At 49.1% G+C, this 17,336-nt stretch overlaps 1 protein-coding gene across 2 annotated transcripts in view; it reads left to right on the top strand.

Moving 5' to 3' along the window:
- Positions 1–16,604, top strand: part of sirt2 (sirtuin 2 (silent mating type information regulation 2, homolog) 2 (S. cerevisiae)) — a 38,218-nt gene extending 21,614 nt beyond the window's left edge. For both annotated transcript variants that reach the window (XM_038786003.1, XM_038786004.1), the window contains exons 12-16: positions 1,837–1,913; positions 5,239–5,290; positions 8,251–8,318; positions 11,481–11,547; positions 15,741–16,604. In XM_038786003.1, coding sequence (XP_038641931.1) covers positions 1,837–1,913; positions 5,239–5,290; positions 8,251–8,318; positions 11,481–11,547; positions 15,741–15,911 — 435 coding nt within the window. In that variant the 3' untranslated portion in view covers positions 15,912–16,604. The remainder of the gene's footprint in view (positions 1–1,836; positions 1,914–5,238; positions 5,291–8,250; positions 8,319–11,480; positions 11,548–15,740) is intronic.
- Positions 16,605–17,336: the final 732 nt, after the last annotated feature.

Genomic DNA, 17,336 nt, shown 5'->3' with positions numbered 1-17,336 from the left:
CCTTGGAAAGAGCACCCTACCTAAGCCCCGCCTCCACCCCATCCCCATAACCCAGTAGCCCTACCTAACCTTTTTGGACACTAAGGGGCAATTTTTGCGTGGCCAATCCACCTAACCCGCACATCTTCGGACTGTGAGAGGAAACCGGAGCACCCGGAGGAAACCCACGCAGACACTGGGAGAACGTGCAGACTCCGCACAGACAGTGACCCAAGCCGGGAATCGAACCCGGGACCCTGGCGCTGTGAAGCAACTGTGCTAACCACTGTGCTACCATGCCGCCGTGTTTTATAGCGCACCAACAAATCTTCTTAATAGATTAAAGGCGCAGTATATAAATTGTCGTTGATATGGCAACGTTCATGCGAGTCTTTTAAGTGCTGTCACAGGCTGTGATGGTGAAACAGTTTTTTTTTTTCTTTTTTTTTTTAAATTTTTTAGAGTACCCAATTAATTTTTTCCAATTAAGGGGCAATTTAGCGTGTTCAATCCACCTACCTTGCACATCTTTGGGTTGTGGGGGCGAAACCCACGCAAACACGGGGAGAATGTGCAAACTCCACACGGACAGTGACCCAGAGCCGGGATCGAACCTGGGACCTCAGCGCCGTGAGACTGCAGTGCTAACCCACTGAGCCACCATGCTGCCCTATGGTGAAACAGTTGCTGTTCCATAGGCAGCAATGATATAAGTGATTAAGTTAATTCGTATTGATCCCGGCCCTGGGTCACTGTCCGTGTGGAGTTTGCACATTCTCCCATGTCTGCTTGCACCTAAAAAACCTTTGCCGCCTTTGTCCACTAAACGGAAGGGAGCTATGACCCTCTGTTTCCAGTACTCTGACTCACTCCTTAAGTCCATGTTAAGAAGTTAATACATGTTTTAAAAATTACACCTCTGCATGTTTCCACTTGTGTTTTTGTCACCCATGTGTGTCTGTTTTTCTCCACTTCAATTCCCGCTGTTTAAATTTCCAATGAAAATGACCGATGTAATTATGTCCTCCCACCTGTGGCGGCGCCTCTGTTTGCATCTCCCAACTCCTTCACTTTTACTGCAAAGAAATTCTGAGCCCCCCACCCAATCCACCTCTCTGTGTCCGGGCTCCTGATGCGTTGTGGATTTAATTGCCATCAAAGCACATCTGTGCACCTTTGTCTAAATATCCCCCTGTCCTCTTTTAATCATTCACGCTTAGCCCTGTGTACAATGTCACAGCAACTGACCAGTGGTTATAAAAATAGTTTAGCTCAGTTGGCTGGACGGCTGGTTCGTGATGCAGAGTGCAGCCAACAGCGCCGGTTCAATTCCCGTACTGCCGGAGGTTATTCATGAAGGCCCCGACTTCTCAGCCCCACCTGAGGTGTGGTGACCCCCCCAGTTAAATCGTGGCCAGCCAGCACAAAAGGGGAAAGCAGCCTCTGGTCATCTGGGACTATGGCGACCTAACCTTTACTTCTATAAAAATGGTTGCCTTAATTAATGACTTCAAGTCTTCAGCCTTAAGGAGTGCCCAGCAAAGCCTGCAGGGTAAAGTGCCTGCATCACATTTCAATCGTGCCAGGGACATGGTTATTGCCAATGATTTACAGCATGTCTGGCATGGGAACGCCACCCTCCCTTGCCCATAACCAACGGAGATGTCATGATGCCACCAGATTCAACCCACCTGACCCTTGCATTTAGTATGGAATTTTCTTTTTAATTTGTAAGTTAATTGCCTGTGTTTTTTTTAAACATAAAGCCACCCAGGTGGCCAGGAAGGGGAGACTTTTATTTGCGACGATGCATTTCTTCGCCTGTATTTTTAATGAGCTTGTTTTTCTTTTGTTCAGGATTTCCCGAAATGTGACCTCCTCATCATCATGGGCACCTCCCTACAAGTCCAACCATTTGCATCGCTTGCTAGCAGGTCTGTGGCTGGAAAAATCTTTCCCGATTCGTGAGGGGAGTGGGGCGGGGGGGGGGGGGGGGGGGGGGGGGGGGGTGAAAACATTGGAAATGGTTTGAATTAAAATTAAAAGCACAAAATGTGCCAGAGAGAAGCTTGGGGCACCGCAGGGAGCCATTCTGTCCATTGTGTTGCTGCTAGCCCCCTGTCAGGGGCTGGTTATGCAGCATCAGGAAAGCAACAGGGGGGTAGAGTTAAAGGGGAGGTTACAAATGCAGAAATCAACCTTTGTTGAAGCCCGCAAAAAGTAAGGCAACATTAAAGGAACACGGTGACGCAGTGCTAACCTCTGCTGCCTCACAGCGCCAGGGACCTGTGTTCAATTCGGCCATGGATGACTGTGTGGAGTTTGCACGTTCTCCCCCGTGTCTGCGTGGGTTTCCTCCGGGTGCTCCGGTTTCCTCCCACAGTCCAAAGATGTGCAGGTTAGGCGGATCGGCCGTGACCAATAAGCGGGTTACGGGGACAGGGTGGGGGGAGTGGGCCCAGGTAGGGTGCTCTTTCGGAGGGTCGGTGCAGACTCGCTGGGCCAAATGGCTTCCGTCTGCGCTGTAGAGATTCTGATCCTGCAGATTAGACAGTTAGCTGACAAAATGAATATTAAAGGGCATGTGGAGTGCGGAGGAGAGAGGCTGGTGTGTGGAGAAATCCAGGTGCTATAACATAGAAGCTGGAGGATCCCACAGTTGTTTGACAAGGTTATTAGGGTTATGGAAGTAAGGAGCAGGTAGATACAGCCAGATTGAATGGCGGTGAGGGGCTGAATGGCCTCCTCCTGTTCCTGTATTCTGCGACAATTCAATGTGCCAAGTCAAGAAAACCAGAAGTGACAATCAGAGACTAACCCACTGCCCAGAGCAGGTTTCTAGTTCGAATGCTTTTGACGCAGCCTTGCATTTCCAGTTTCCCCTTCCTCCTTTATGATGCTGTGATCTTGCGTAGCTTCGGTACTCAGTGTGCTTCCTAATCCAGTATAACCCCTCCTACCCGTCGCCTGTGCCACAATCCTGGAACTCCCCCCTACCTGACAGCACCATGGGAGCGTCTTCATCGCACATCAGAGAGATTGCAGAAAGCTGCAGCTCAGAGGGATTTGGGGGTCCGCGTGCATAAATCACAAAACGCTAGCACGTAAGTTCAGCGGGTAATTGGGAAGGCAAATGGAATGGGATATAAAAATAGGGAAGTCTTCTTAAAACTATGCAAGACACTAGTTAGACCTCACCCGGAATACTGTGAGCAGTTTTGTTTCCCTTATCTAAGGAAAGATATACTGGCTTTGGAGGCAGTCCAGAGAAGGTTCACTCGATTGATCTTGGGTGTGGAGAGATTTTCTGATAATGAGGTTGAGTAGGTTGGGCCTGTGCTCACTGGGAGTTTAGACGAATGAGAGGCGACCTTATTGAGACATATCGGATTCTCAGGAGGTTTGACAGGGTCGATGCTGAGAGGTTGTTTCCCCCTGTGGGAGAGTCTGGGGCCAGAGGGCAGAATCTCAGAGTGAGGGGTCACCCATTTCAGACAAAGATGAGGAGGTCTGTGGAATTCTTTAATAATGATAATAATCTTTTATTAGTATCACAAGTCGGCTTACATTAATACTGCAGTGAAGTTACTGTGAAAATCCCCTCCTCGCCACATTCCGGCGCCTGTTCGGGTACACTGAGGGAGAATTCAGAATGTCCAATTCACCTAACAAGCACGTCTTTTGGGACTTGTGGGAGGAAACCGGAGCACCCGGAGGAAACCCACGCAGACACGACCGCAGAGAGCTGTAGAGGCTGGGACGTTAAGTGTGTTCAAGGCTGAGCGATAATAACTTTTAATCAGTGAGGGAATCGAGGGTTATGGGGATAAGATGGGAACGTGGAGTTGAGGATTATCACCTCAGATCAGTCACAATCTCATCGAATGACAGAGAAGACTCTTTTAAAAAAAATATTTTTAAGAGTACCCAATTTTTTTTTTCCAATTAAGGGGCAATTTAGCATGGTTTAATCCACCTACCCTGCACATCTTTGGGTTGTAGGGGTGAGACCCACGCAGACACGGGGAGAATGTGCAAACTCCACACAGGTAGTGACCCGGGGCCAGGATCGAACCTGGATCCTCATGGTTTCTATGGAATGTATTGCATTACCCAGTCCACTGCTGTCCGGCATAGAGAGCCTGAAACGGTCCCAACCCTCTGAAGGAAGAAATTCCTCCTCATCTCTCTTTTAAGTGGGAGACCCCTTATTCTGAAACTACGCCCTAATTTTAGGTTCCCCCCACCCCCCATGAGGGGAAACATCCTCCCAGCATCAACTCCCCTCAGAATCTTAAATAAACGCAAAATGCTGACAATGTGAAAAACTCAACAGGAGAGAGAAACAGAGTTAACGTCTGAAGTCTGAACATGAGTAGTCATAGGCCCAAACTGCTGATCCTTTCCTCATAAAACACCCCTCTCTACCCCATGATTCAACTTTCGTGAACCTTCTCTGAATTGCCACCAATACAAGTAAGTGCCTTCAGGTACTAGGCCCGAAGAGGGCGATGGCAGCCATAGACTCCCATTGGGTCGGTCTGTGACGGTGATTGGCAAAGTCCTGCAGTGGCTTGCCGTCACCTTCTGCAGTCTGGCTGACCGGGGAAGAGAGACCTTGAATCTGCACAGCACCGTTCACGGCCACAGGGCACCCCCAAAGTTCTTCCCACCTACCGTCAGGTGTGTCAGAAGGATTTACCGGCTCGTAATCAACCTATTTGGCCACGTTACGAACTCGCCTTCCACGGCCTTCAGGTCCTGAAGTGAGACTTGAACCTGGAACCTCCGGCCCAGAGGTAGGGATGCTAACCCACCGCTCCATAAACAATCTCCCCCTCCCTCCCATCCAAGAATATCCATCCTTAAATAAGGAAACCAAAAATATACACCACCTTCTCAAAGGGGCGTCTTAGTGATGGGCAATAAAGACTGGCATTGTCAGCGTTACCCACAGTCTAGAAATGAACATTTTTAAAAAAAGAAGACGTGGCCCATCTGAGATAGGCCACTGCAGGAGAGCTTGAGGCAGAAAACTGGAACCTCTCTCTCAGATTCTGCGACTCTCTGATGATATCTGATCAGAAGCATGTCGAAGAAACGAGCTGCTCCCCAGGGAGATGACTTATTCACTTGAAATAGATCTGATCTCGAGTCCGTGCCGCTGCTGGTGGTGATACAGGATGTCGGGATGTTATGAGCTGTGCTGTGGTTCACGAGGGTACTGTGCTAATGATGCTCTCTTCCTCTCTCACCCAGAGTGTCTGACACAACACCTCGGCTTCTCATTAACAAGGAAATCACTCGTCAGGTGGGTAACAGCACGAGAAAGGCTCCGGCACAGACACTTCCAACTTGGCTTTTATTAACTCCTTTCTACCCCCTGATCAACATATACGGAACTTGAAAGCATGTAGTCCTGAGGTGGTCTGTGAGACAGAGAGACCTTGAATCTATATAGCGCCATTCACAACCACAGGACATCCCTAAGCGCTTCCCAGCTAATGAAGCATTTTTACATTTCATTAACTAATTCAATAACTTTAATGCTGGAAAACTGGTCGGTCAGTTTGAGCACAGCAAGATCCCGTTCATAGCAATGTGGTCGTGACCAGATAACCGATCAACGTGACAAGAACAGATTGTGGGATAAATATTGGGAGCGGACAAGTCCTCCTACTCATCTTTGAATAATGCCGTGGGCTTCGATTAATGCCGAAGGGATCTATTACTGACTGAAAGGATAGACTTTGCCTCAGATTAACATCATCTGACAGCGCAGTGCTCCCTCGGTACTGCACTAGAAGCATCAGTTGAGATTTTAGGCTCAGGCCTCTGTTACGGGGCTTGATCCTAAGAGTTGTTTTTTTTCCTTTATTCGTTCATAGGATATGCTCATTTATTGCCCACCCCAAATTGCCCTTTCAACTGAGTGTCTCGCTTGGCCATTTGAGAGGGGCAGTTAGCAGTCAATCACATAAGGGGCATGGCACGGTGGAGCAACGGTTAGCACTGCTGTCTCATGGCGCCAAGGACCTGGGTTCGATCCCGGCACCCGATTCCTGTCCGTGTGGAGTTTGCACATTCTCCCCATGTCTGAGTGGGTTTCACCCCCACAACCCAAAGATGTGCAGGGTAGGTGCATTGGCTGGGCTAAATTGCCCCTTAATTGGGGAAAAACACAATGAACCACATTGCTGTGGGTCTGGAGCCAGACCAGGTAAGGACGGCAGATTTCCTGCCTGAAAGGGGCTTTAGTGAACCAGATGGGTTTTTACCACGATCGATGATCGTTGTCACGGTTGCCCTCTGGAGACCAGCTTTCAATTCCAGATTTTATTCATCAAATTTAAATTCCACCAGCTCCCCGGTGGGATTCGAACCCGTGTCCCATAGCATTAGCCTGAGCCTCTGGGTTACTAATCTGGTGACATTACCCCTGTGCCACATCTCACCCAGAGGTGACACAACTGTCACCAGGCTTGACCCATAGCCCAGGGATTGTGTTGTCACAATTGGCATATTGTGAAATGAAGTTTCACAGATCTGGTAACTTGGGGAAAATCTTGAGTAAAATGACCCTGAGCATGGCTGGACTGTCATTAAGAAGCCTCATGGTTTGATTCTCTTCAGGGAATGGATCCTGGCGTCCGTGTCGGCCTGACCTACACGTGACTCTTCATATCCCTACTTCTATAAACTATTACCTCGACTTCTGAGGTTGACTGAAACCGATCACTGAAAGTGGCAATGCATGTGGAAAAGGTGGTCAAGAAGGCATACAGCATGCTGGCTTTCATCAGTCGGGGCATTGAATATAACGATGTGCAAGTCATGTTGCAGCTGTACAGGACCTTAGTTAGGCCTCATTTGGAATGTTGTGTACAACTCTGGTCGCCACACTTCCAGAAGGATGTGGATGCTTTCGAGAGGGTACAGAAGTGGTTTACTAGGATGTTGCCTGGTATGGAGGGCACGAGCTATGAGGAGAGGTTAGATAAACTCGGTCTGTTCTCACTGGAACGATGGAGGTTGAGAGGCGACCTGATAGAGGTCTACAAGATTATGAGTGGCATGGACAGAGTGGATCGTCAGATGCTCTTTCCAAGGGTCGGAGAGTCAAGTACTAGGGGACATAGGTTTAAAGTGCATGGGGAAAAGTTTAGATCAGATGTGCGAGGCAAGTTCTTTACACAGCGGGTGGTAAATATATGGAACGCGCTGCCTGGGGAGGGGGTGGGAGCAGGTACGATAGCAGCATTGAAGGGGCATCTGGACAAAGATATGAATAGGGTGGGAATGGAAGGATATGGACTCTGTAAGTGCAGACAGTTTTAGTTTGGGCACCTACCATGGTCAGGCTTGGAGTGCCGAAGGGCCTGTTGCTGTGCTGTATTGTGCTGTGCTTTGTTCTCTGCGTTTTAAAGGCTTTTCTTTTCGGGAAAGTAGAGAGAAAGGAACAAAAAGTTACAAACTGCTAGCGTGTGAGGTGAAACAAACTCTGGCAAAGATCTTTGGGACAAAGGGGCTGTTTCTGTGCTGTGTGTTCTCTATTCTGATAGAGTTAAAGAAGGAGAAGGTCTTTTCACTGGCAGGAGTCGATCAATCGAGGGCACGGATTGAAGGGAATGACCAAAAGAACCAGAGGGGGAGATGAGAAAAAATATTTTCTCCACAGGGACTTGTGATCCGGAATGCGCTGTTAGAACGTGCGGAGGGGGGTGGGGGGGGGGGGGGGGGGGGGGGGGGGGCATATCTCGTAGTAACTTGCAAAAGGGAAGTTGGATAAACGTATTTGAAGAAGGAAGCGTTTGCAAGGTTGTGGGAAAAGGGCAGGGAGAGCGAGTAATTGGACTGCTCTCACCGACATGATGGGCTGAATGGCCTCCTCCTGCTCTGTAACACGCTGTGACTCCTTTCCAGACCAGCAGCCCCCAGAGATGTCATCAGGATGGCCGATCTGAGGGTGGGCTCTGATTGTTGATCGTCTGTGTGTTCTGATCCAGTACCGTTACCACTTTGGGCAGGATAGTGGTCAGTGGCAGGAATATTGACTAATATCCTCCTCCTGACCGGCGCTGAATCGATGTTAATGCAGGAAATGAAGTGGTGGAACGGGCTCGAAGGGCTGAATGGCCTCCTCTTGCACCTATGATCCTCAGTACATAACCAAGGCCTGCTCTTGTGTGGGTCAGTGCAGCCTTTTTTTTTAACCAGTGTAATTAATTTCTCACACCAAGATTTTATCAGATTTTTCTTTCTCTCCTTAAGGGTAACCCCGTGATGGCCTTATTGGGTCTTGGAGCGTCCTTTAACTTTGACTCCGAAAAAGCCTACAGGCAAGTTTTTGTGCAAAAAAAAATAACCATTCCTATCCCATGACCTCTGAGCTTAAGTTACCGAGTACAGATTTGGAAAATTGCAACGAGGGGGAGAAGGGTTCACGTGGACACTGCGAGTTCTTGGGAGCAAGAGAGTGTAAATAGATGCTGGGGTTCCAGAGTAAAAATGAAACTTAAAGGAAGAGAGACTGTGCAGAATAAACCTAGGAGATTAAAAACGACAGAAGGACAACAGGAGAGAGATTGGATAACCTAAGAAGGAACCTGAAAATAGAATCCAAGAGAAGCATTTGGAACCAAACAAAAGATTTACTTGAAGGGGCAGCATGGTGGCACAGTGGTTAGCACTGCTGCCTCACGGCGCCGAGGTCCCAGGCTCAATCCCGGCTCTGGGTCACTGTCCGTGTGGAGTTTGCACATTCTCCCCGTGTTTGCCTGGGTTTCGCCCCCAGAACCCAAAGATGTGCAGGGTAGGTGGATTGGCCACGCTAAATTTTTTTTTTTTTTAATTTAGTGTACCCAATTATTTTTTTTCCAATTAAGGGGCAATTTAGCGGATACAAGTCGGGGTGGTGAGTGTTCTGGAGGGGAGCTTGCAGGTAGTGTGGTTCCCCATGTGTCTGCTGCCCTTGCCCTTTCAGGTGGTAGAAGTGATGGGTTTGCAAGATGCTGTCTTAAGGAGGCTTGGTGGGCGCATATTGTCGACGGTACACACGGCTGCCGCTGTGTGTCGGAGGGAGTGAATGTTTGTGGAAGGGGGAGCAATAAAGCGGGGCTGCTTTGTCCTGGATGGTGTCGAGCTTCTTGAGTGTTGTTGGAGCTGCGCTGATCCAGGCAAGTGGAGAGTATTCCATCCCATTCCTGACATGTGCCTTGTAGATGGTGGACAGGCTTTGGGGGGGGGTCAGGAGGTGAGTTACTCACCGCAGGATTCCCAGCCTCTGACCTGCTCTGGTAGCCACAGTATTTATATAGTTCGTCCAGTTCAGTTTCTGGTCAATGGTAACCCCCAGGATGTTGATTTGCAGAAATGCACTGAGCCCAGTCACAATGAGGGTGATATTTAAATCTGCTGAGACTAGTATAGAAAAATGAGGAAGGATGTGATGGAAAACAGGAATAGGTTCCCAGATGGTCAAGTCAGGTGTTTGGGGGAGGGGGTGTTGATATTGAAAGGAATTGAACTCTAAATGATAATCTTAACAATGGAGAAAGTGAGAGTTTGTGAGGAATAGCAGCTAAAGGCAGGTAGAACAGAACATTCTTTTAAAAATGCAAATGAGATTCTGGGCTTTTCATACGAAGGTGTTTGAATATAAAGGCAAGTTGGCAATATCGAATTTGTTGTTGTGTACGACGGTTTAAAATGAAAATTTCCCTGATCTCCGTTACCTTGAATTTGTGTCCCTGGTTATGGAGAGGAGTGAGAATGTGGAACTCACCGTCACGCGGGTGGTTGAGGTGAATATTTTGGATGTGCTCAAGAGGAAGCTCGGTAAACCCATGAGGGAGAAATGAATCGAAGGCCACACTGATCGGCTGAGATGAAAGAATGTGGGGCCATAACTGCCACTTAAAACCTTTATTCGCCAGCTAAACTATCCAACCCCCTTGATTTGGGGAGAGCACGGTAGCATTGTGGTTAGCACAATTGCTTCACAGCTCCAGGGTCGCAGGTTCGATTCCCGGCTTGGGTCACTGTCTGTGCGGAGTCTGCACGCTCTCCCCGTGTCTGCGTGGGTTTCCTCCGGGTGCTCCGGTTTCCTCCCACAGTCCAAAGATGGGCAGGTTAGGTGGATTGGCCGTGATAAATTGCCCTGGGTGTCCAAGATTGCCCTTAGTGTTGGGTGGGGTTATTGGGTTATGGGCATAGGGTGGAGGTGTGGACCTGGGTAGGGTGCTCTTTCCAAGAGCCGGTGCAGACTCGATGGAGCGAATGGCCTCCTTCTGCACTGTAAATTCTATGAGATGAGATTAGGTCCCAGTTACATTACATTTCTGTATTGCTCATCCTGTGTATTCCTCCTCCAGTCTGCGCTGGCATCTGAATTCATTGCGCGATCATCTACTTGGTGTTTCCCAGCCGTTTCAGAACCTGCACCCCCCCCCCCCCCCCCCCCCCCAACCTTCAATCCCACACAACCATCCCAGGGCATTCCAAAATACCAGATTTGGTGTCGCAAAGCGGGTTTATCAAATCTCCTATTCCAACCTATTGGGTATCCTGTAACGGTCACTGTTGGCCTTTCATCAGGATTTTTGACTTTAATTTGGAAAGTCACACATTGCACATCTTTCCGCCTGTGGCTGTCAAAATGGTGGTTATGATCAGCTTCATTATACTGAAGCGTATTGCAAAGTGAGCAGGACGCTGCTGCCCTTGTCTTTCGAGGCACGGATTTTAGAATTGTCCTCGCTTTTAAATCCCTCCGTGGCCTGGCCCCTCCCTATCTCTGGAACCTCCTCCAGTCCCACGTCCCGAGATCTCTGCCCTCCTCCGAAGCAGATCTCTCGCAATGTTACAGCACTGGTGGCACAGCGCTTAGCACTGTTGCTTCACAGCACCAGGGACCCGGGTTCGATTCCCGGTTTGGGTCACTGTCTGTGCGGAGTCTGCACGTTCTCCCCGCGTCTGCGTTGGTTTCCTCCGGGTGCTCCGGTTTCCTCCCACAAGCCCCGAAAGATGTGCTTGTTAGGTGAATTGGACATTCTGAATTCTTCCTCTGTGTACCCGAACAGGCGCCGGAGTGTGGCGACTAGGAGCTTTTCACAGTAACTTCATTGCAGTGTTAATGTAAACCTATTTGTGACATTAAAGATTATTATTATTAAAACTTGGGCTGTCTTGACCCGTAGCTCCATAACCCTCTCTGCCATTCCTCCTCCCTGGGAAGATGCTCTGAAAATCTTACCGTTTGGCCAAGGTTTCTCCCGTCCTTGTATGTCGGTGTCAACGTCCGTTAGGCAGTCACACGTTAACGGCACTACATAAATTCTGGTTGTTGCTGCTGCCGAGTGGATTGTGCAACCTGGGCCTCACTAGCCTTTCTGTCTCTCCGTCGGAATGGATGTAGGCCAGATGATGTAAACGGGTTTGGTTTTAATGGGATATCCCAAAGGTTGACTCTGCCCTGATATGACATCGTCTTGTCTCAGCAGGGATGTGGCTTATGTGGGTTCCTGTGATGACGGCTGTCTTGCTCTGGCTGATCTACTGGGCTGGAAGGTACTGTAATGTTTCTTTTAGATCTCATCTGCCTTGCCCCACGCTCTGTATCTCGGTCTTGGGTCAATGTTAGTTCTGACACTATGAAATCATTTACCAAGGGAATGGGAGATGGTGGCGTAGTGTTACTGTCACTGGGATAGTAATCCAGAGGCCCAAAATAATGCTCTGGAGGGGAGGGGGTGGGGGGAGAGCGGCAATGGTTCAAATCCCACCATGGCAGCTGGTGGTATTAATATTCATTAGCACATTTGCAGTTAGCACTGCTGCCTCACGGCGGCGAGGCATCGGGTTCCATCCCAGTGGAGTTTGCACCTTCTCCCCATGTCTGCATGGGTCTCACCCCCCCCCCCCCCCCCCCCCCCCCACACACACACACACACACACACACAGCCAAAAGATGTGCAGGCTAGGTGGATTGGCCACGCTAAATTGCCCCTTAATTGGGGAAAAAAGAATTGGGCACTATAAATTTAAAAAAGTTTTTTAAAATAATCTGGAATTCAAGTAATATTGACCATGGAATTAGCATTGATAGAGAGGGTGGTGGGAGTGGGGGAGAGAAAAGGTCTGTGGTTCAGGGTCAGTAATGTCGTTTTGGGGAAGGAAATCTGCCGTCCTTATCCGGTCTGGCCGACATGTGACTCCAGGCCCACGATGACTCTGAACTTCCCTCTGAAACAGCCTAGCGAGTAGCGAGATGTTGGACTGCAGTAATTCAAGGCAGGAAATGGACAGCTTCCCAAGGGCATTTCGGGATGGGCAATAAATGCTGGCCTTGTCAGTGACACCCACACCCCACGAATGAAGGAAAGTGACACACCTAGTCCGAGACAGTCGCACTGATCCTTTACTCCAAAGGATTATGGTTTAGAAATCAGCCCCGACTGGTAGAAGAATCTGTTTCTAGTCTGCAGCAGATCCGCATCCCAGACGCGCGAGTCTGCATTTTTCCGCAGAGCGAGAGCTTTCCGCAGCTTGACACTTAAATGCAGAGTTTCAGCTCCGTTAAGTCGACAGCGCTCCTCCCTCTGTGTCATTTGGCTTATCCAGACCTCAATCCAGAATTGGCACGGTAACCGAAGCCCCCCCCGCCATTCCTTCAGCATTTCGACCCTCGGCGGGAGAGGATTAACGGCCATTCGTCTGATTTACTGTCTGTAGCCGCTAACCAGGTTTGCAGACCATAGTCGTCAATGACATTGACACAAAGGACTGTGTCGAGTGTGCTTTGGAAACCAGTGATGAAGTGCAGTAGGATGAGGATTAGAACGGTCAGGCTGGCACAGCAGGGGGGGTTTCCATTGAACGTAGGAACAGGAGGAGGCCATTCAGCCCCTCGAGCCCATTCCACCATTCGATGAGATCATTGCTGACCTGTGACATAACTCTGCATACCCGCCCAATATCCCTAAATACCTTTGGTTAACAAAAATCTATCCATCTCGGATTAAAAATGAACAGCCGTCGGGGCATCAATTGGGGAAGAGAATTCCAAATTTCCCCCACCCTTTGTTACAGGTGGAAACATTTCCTAATTTCTCCCCTGAGAGTTCTGTTCACCGTCCATGTGGAGTTTGCACATTCTCCCCGTGTCTGCGTGGGTCTCACCCCCACAACCTGAAAACGTGCAGGGTAGGTGGATTGGCCACTCTAAAATTGCCCCTTAATTGGGAAAAAAAGGGCTTAAAATTTTTTTTTAAGTTGCTGGGCTGGGTCAACATTCGTTGCCCCTCCCTGGCCACTCCAACGGAGTGCCTCACTCGGCCATTTCAGAGGGGGGCAGTTAAAGAGTCGACCACGTTGTTGTAGGTCTGGAGTCACGTGTCGGCCAGACCGGGTAAGGACGGCCGATTTCCTTCCCAAAAGTGAACCAGATGTTTTTTTTTTGTTTTGTTTTTGTTTTTTTTTTAAGTTCAACAGTTTAATACAATATGTACAAAGACATTTAGAGATAAGTATAGTCTCACAGTTCATCTTTTCTCAGTCGATACATGTCTAGAGGAATCACAAGACACTCAGTGAGTCAATGATGCCCGGCCCTTGAGCATCCTGCGCAGTATTACTTCGATGCCACCCTGGGTGCTGATGCGCTTCTGCCAGCCATGAGTCCGTATCCTCTTGATGGTCTTGGGCTGGTACTCGGTGCCGCGCTTCTTCGTCCGGACTTGCCCCTGGCCCCAAGGGAACAGTCGGGAGCTCAGGCTACCTGTTTCTATCTGCCCCGCCAAGGAGCTCGGGATCAGGAAGCCACTGGGTCCGGACAGGAGGGAGCTGTAGAACTTGCACAGGCTGGAGCTTGACGGCACAACAGGAACCAAGAACTGCGCTGATTGCCACCTGCGGGCCCGCACCGCCGCCCCCAGGGAGCTCATCCCGTCACCCGGCTCTCCTCAGGCTCCAGCTGAACGGCACAGGCCCGCGCACCCACCCAGCATCCAGCCGCTTCATTGGCCCAGCACGTCATCCAACCACCAGATGGGTCTTTAACAACAATACTAGATTCTTGTTCCCCATTTTCAATTCCAGAGATCTCAATTTTTAAAAATCAATGAACCATCCACGAGATGCTGTGGTGGGATTTGAACCCGCGACCCCAGAGCAGTCGCCTGGGCCTCTGGATTACTAGTCCAGGAGGCAGGGTAGAGTGAGCTTTACTCTGTGGGTGACTGGGGGCTTTACTTCTAAATCCCTCCATAGCCTTGCTCCTCCCTAGCCCTGTGACCTCCTTCAGCCCTATGACCCTCCCATATCTCTGCACTCATAGGCGTTTGGTTGTGCAGAACTTGAGGAGAGCCAACTCCCGTCGCTCGTGGGGGTCGTTCCGATCCCGTTAAATCTTGGCGGGCAGGGGAGCGGGGTGAAAACGTGAAGGATGGACTTGCGCATGAGCGGAGACGGTAGATGGGCAGTGCGCGCTGTCTACGTGGGAAAGATGTGGTGGAGGTGAGAGCTTATCAGCCCTACAGTTTGACATGAGAGTCTGAAATCGCAGACGAGCAAAGTTTGGGGGCCGCGATTTGCTGTAAACATTCACGCAGGTCAACAAATTCACAAAAGAGGGGGTCAAAAATAACAGGAGGTGATTTTCCTTGCTGGAAAAAAAGACATTTTGTCGAAGCTTTTCATCTGGCACTGATCAGGACGATTCGCAAGAATACCAATGTACCGTGCCAACGAATCACCATTCTCTTCTCATAAGGGCCATGATGTGGAGATGCCGGCGTTGGACTGGGGTGAGCACTGTAAGAAGTCTTACAACACCAGGCTAAAGTCCAACAGGGTTGTTTCAAACACGAGCTTTCGGAGCACAGCTCCTTCCTCACTTGAGGAAGGAGCAGTGCTCCGAAAGCTAGTGATTTGAAACAAACCTGTTGGACTTTAACCTGGTGTTGCAAGACTTCTTACTATTCTCATAAGGGCGGCACAGTAGTTAGCACTGCTGCCTCACGGCGCCGAGGGCCCAGGTTCGATCCCGGCCCCAGGTCACTGTCCGTGAGGAATTTGCACATTCTCCCCGTGTCTGTGTGGGTCTCACCCCCACAACCCAAAGATGTGCAGGGTAGGTGGGTTGGTCAAGCTAAATTGCCGCTTAATTGGAAAAAATGAATTAAGTACTCTACATTAAAAAACAAAATGCATTCTCTTCTCATACAGTATAAATTGTTGTTTCCCAAGTCATTGGTATTCTTGCAAATTGACCTGATGAGTGCAAAATGAAAAGCTTTGACGGAAATCTTTTTTTTTCCAGCAGTGCCTCTGCACTCCTCCAAAGCTGAGACCTCCCTGGTTTTCATCACCCCATCATTCAGGTGCCAGGGTCCCTGAGCTGTGCAATTCCCTTGAAAAACCTTTATGTGGTTGGCACGGTAACACAGTGGTTAGCACTGTTGCCTCACAGTGCCAGGGTCCCAAGTTCCATTCCCGGCTTGGGTCACTGTCTGTGCGGAGTCTGCATGTTCTCCCCGTGCCTGCGTGGGTTTCCTCAATCCGGTTTCCTCCCACAAGTCTCGAAAGACGTGCTTGTTAGGTGAATTGGACATTCTGAATTCTCCCTCGGTGTACCTGAACAGGCGCCGGAATGTGGCCACTAGGGGATTTTCACAGTAACTTCATTGCAGTGTTAATGTAAGCCTACTGGTGACAATAATAAAGATTATTAATAATAAAGATTATTATAATCCTCCCTGCAGGAAGAACTTGAAGATATTGTGAAAAAGGAGCATGCCTTGATAGATGGTAAGATTCAGGGTGCACAGGGCACGGCTGACCCCCAGGCCCCAGAGGAGAAGGAAAGCGAGCCGGAGGTGAAGAGAAATGAGCAAGTGGCAGACACCGAGAAGGTGGATACGCCAGCCAGCTAACAAGGATGCCAATCAAGGCAGAATCCGGCCAAGTGGCCAGAGGCGGGGAGATGTGTCCCGTTGTGTTAACCGTTTGCAGTGGCTGCCCGGCCACGGGACTGATTCTCCCTCTTCCTATTACACTTACAACCTTCTACCATTCAACAGATGGTTCTCGTCGCATTTTGCTACGCCACCACAAGATGTCACTGGTGTGCTTTTCCTTTGCAGGTTTGATTGTAGACATCTAGTGGTGGTGGACGAGTATAGCCGTAATCCAGTCAGACCAGATAGTACCCACGGCAACCAGAACAAGGAAAGCCCCCCCCCCCGGAAATCCTTGGGTGCTCATCCCTGTAAATCAAGTTGGTGCCAAAACTACCGTTCTCTAGAAGCCAACTCCACTCGCAGAAAATTGTTTTTTTTTAAATAAACGTGTGTTAATGGAGAGCTTTGTGAGTAGAGAGAGAAAACACTTGTCTGGCAAGTGTTGGAAAAGGAAGTCCTGTAACTCATTGGAAGAAAAATGTCTCCCAAATCCAGGGTGATGAATATTAAACTTGGAACCCTTAAACCGTAACATATTTAAATTCCTCTCATTGCAGCTAAACAGGTAATAATTATAGATGTAAATATATATCTAAATATATATGTATATATAAAATGAATGGAATGATTTTGGCATTTAAACTGTGAAATAAAGCTTCAAATTCATTCCGTTTGATGGTTTGTTTGATTATTTCGAACTTTATAGATCTCGAGACTTCTTTTGTTTGATATGAATTGATAATTATATAATAACCTTAATTGTCACAAGTAGGCTTACATTAACACCGCAATGTAGTTACTGTGAAAAGCCCCTCGTCGCCACACTCTGGCGCCTGTTCGGGTACACAGAGGGAGAATTCAGAACGTCCAATTCACCTAACAAGCACATCTTTTGGGGCTTGTGGGAGGAAACCGGAGCACCCGGAGGAAACCAACGCAGACGCGGGGAGAACGTGCAGACTCCGGAAAGACAGTGACCCATGCTGGGAATCGAACCCGGGACCCTGGCGCTGTGAACCAACAGTATTCTTTCACGGGATGTGGGCGTCGCTGGCTGGGCCTGCATTTGTTGCTCATGCCTAATTGTCCTTGAGAAGATGGTGGTGAGCCGCTGCCTTGAACCGCTGCAGTTCCTGAGGTGTAGATGCACCCAAAGTCCTGTTGGGGAGGGAGTTCCAGGATTTTGACCCAGCGACAGTGAAGGGATGGCATTGGTGAGGCCACACCTGGAGTATTGTGTGCAGTGTTGGTGACCTTATCTGAGGAAGGATGTTCTTGCTATGGAGGGAGTGCAGCAAGGGGTTAGGCTGATTCCTGGGAGGGCGGGACTGTCATAAGAGGAAAGACTAAGTCGGTTAGGATTATATTCACTGGAGTTTAGAAGAGTGAGAGGGGATC

This window comes from Scyliorhinus canicula, chromosome 27 (assembly GCF_902713615.1).
Source record: "Scyliorhinus canicula chromosome 27, sScyCan1.1, whole genome shotgun sequence".
Classification (NCBI taxonomy): Eukaryota; Metazoa; Chordata; class Chondrichthyes; order Carcharhiniformes; family Scyliorhinidae; genus Scyliorhinus; species Scyliorhinus canicula.
Note: the sequence above shows the minus strand (reverse complement) of the source record. Positions and strands in the feature narration are given on the sequence as shown.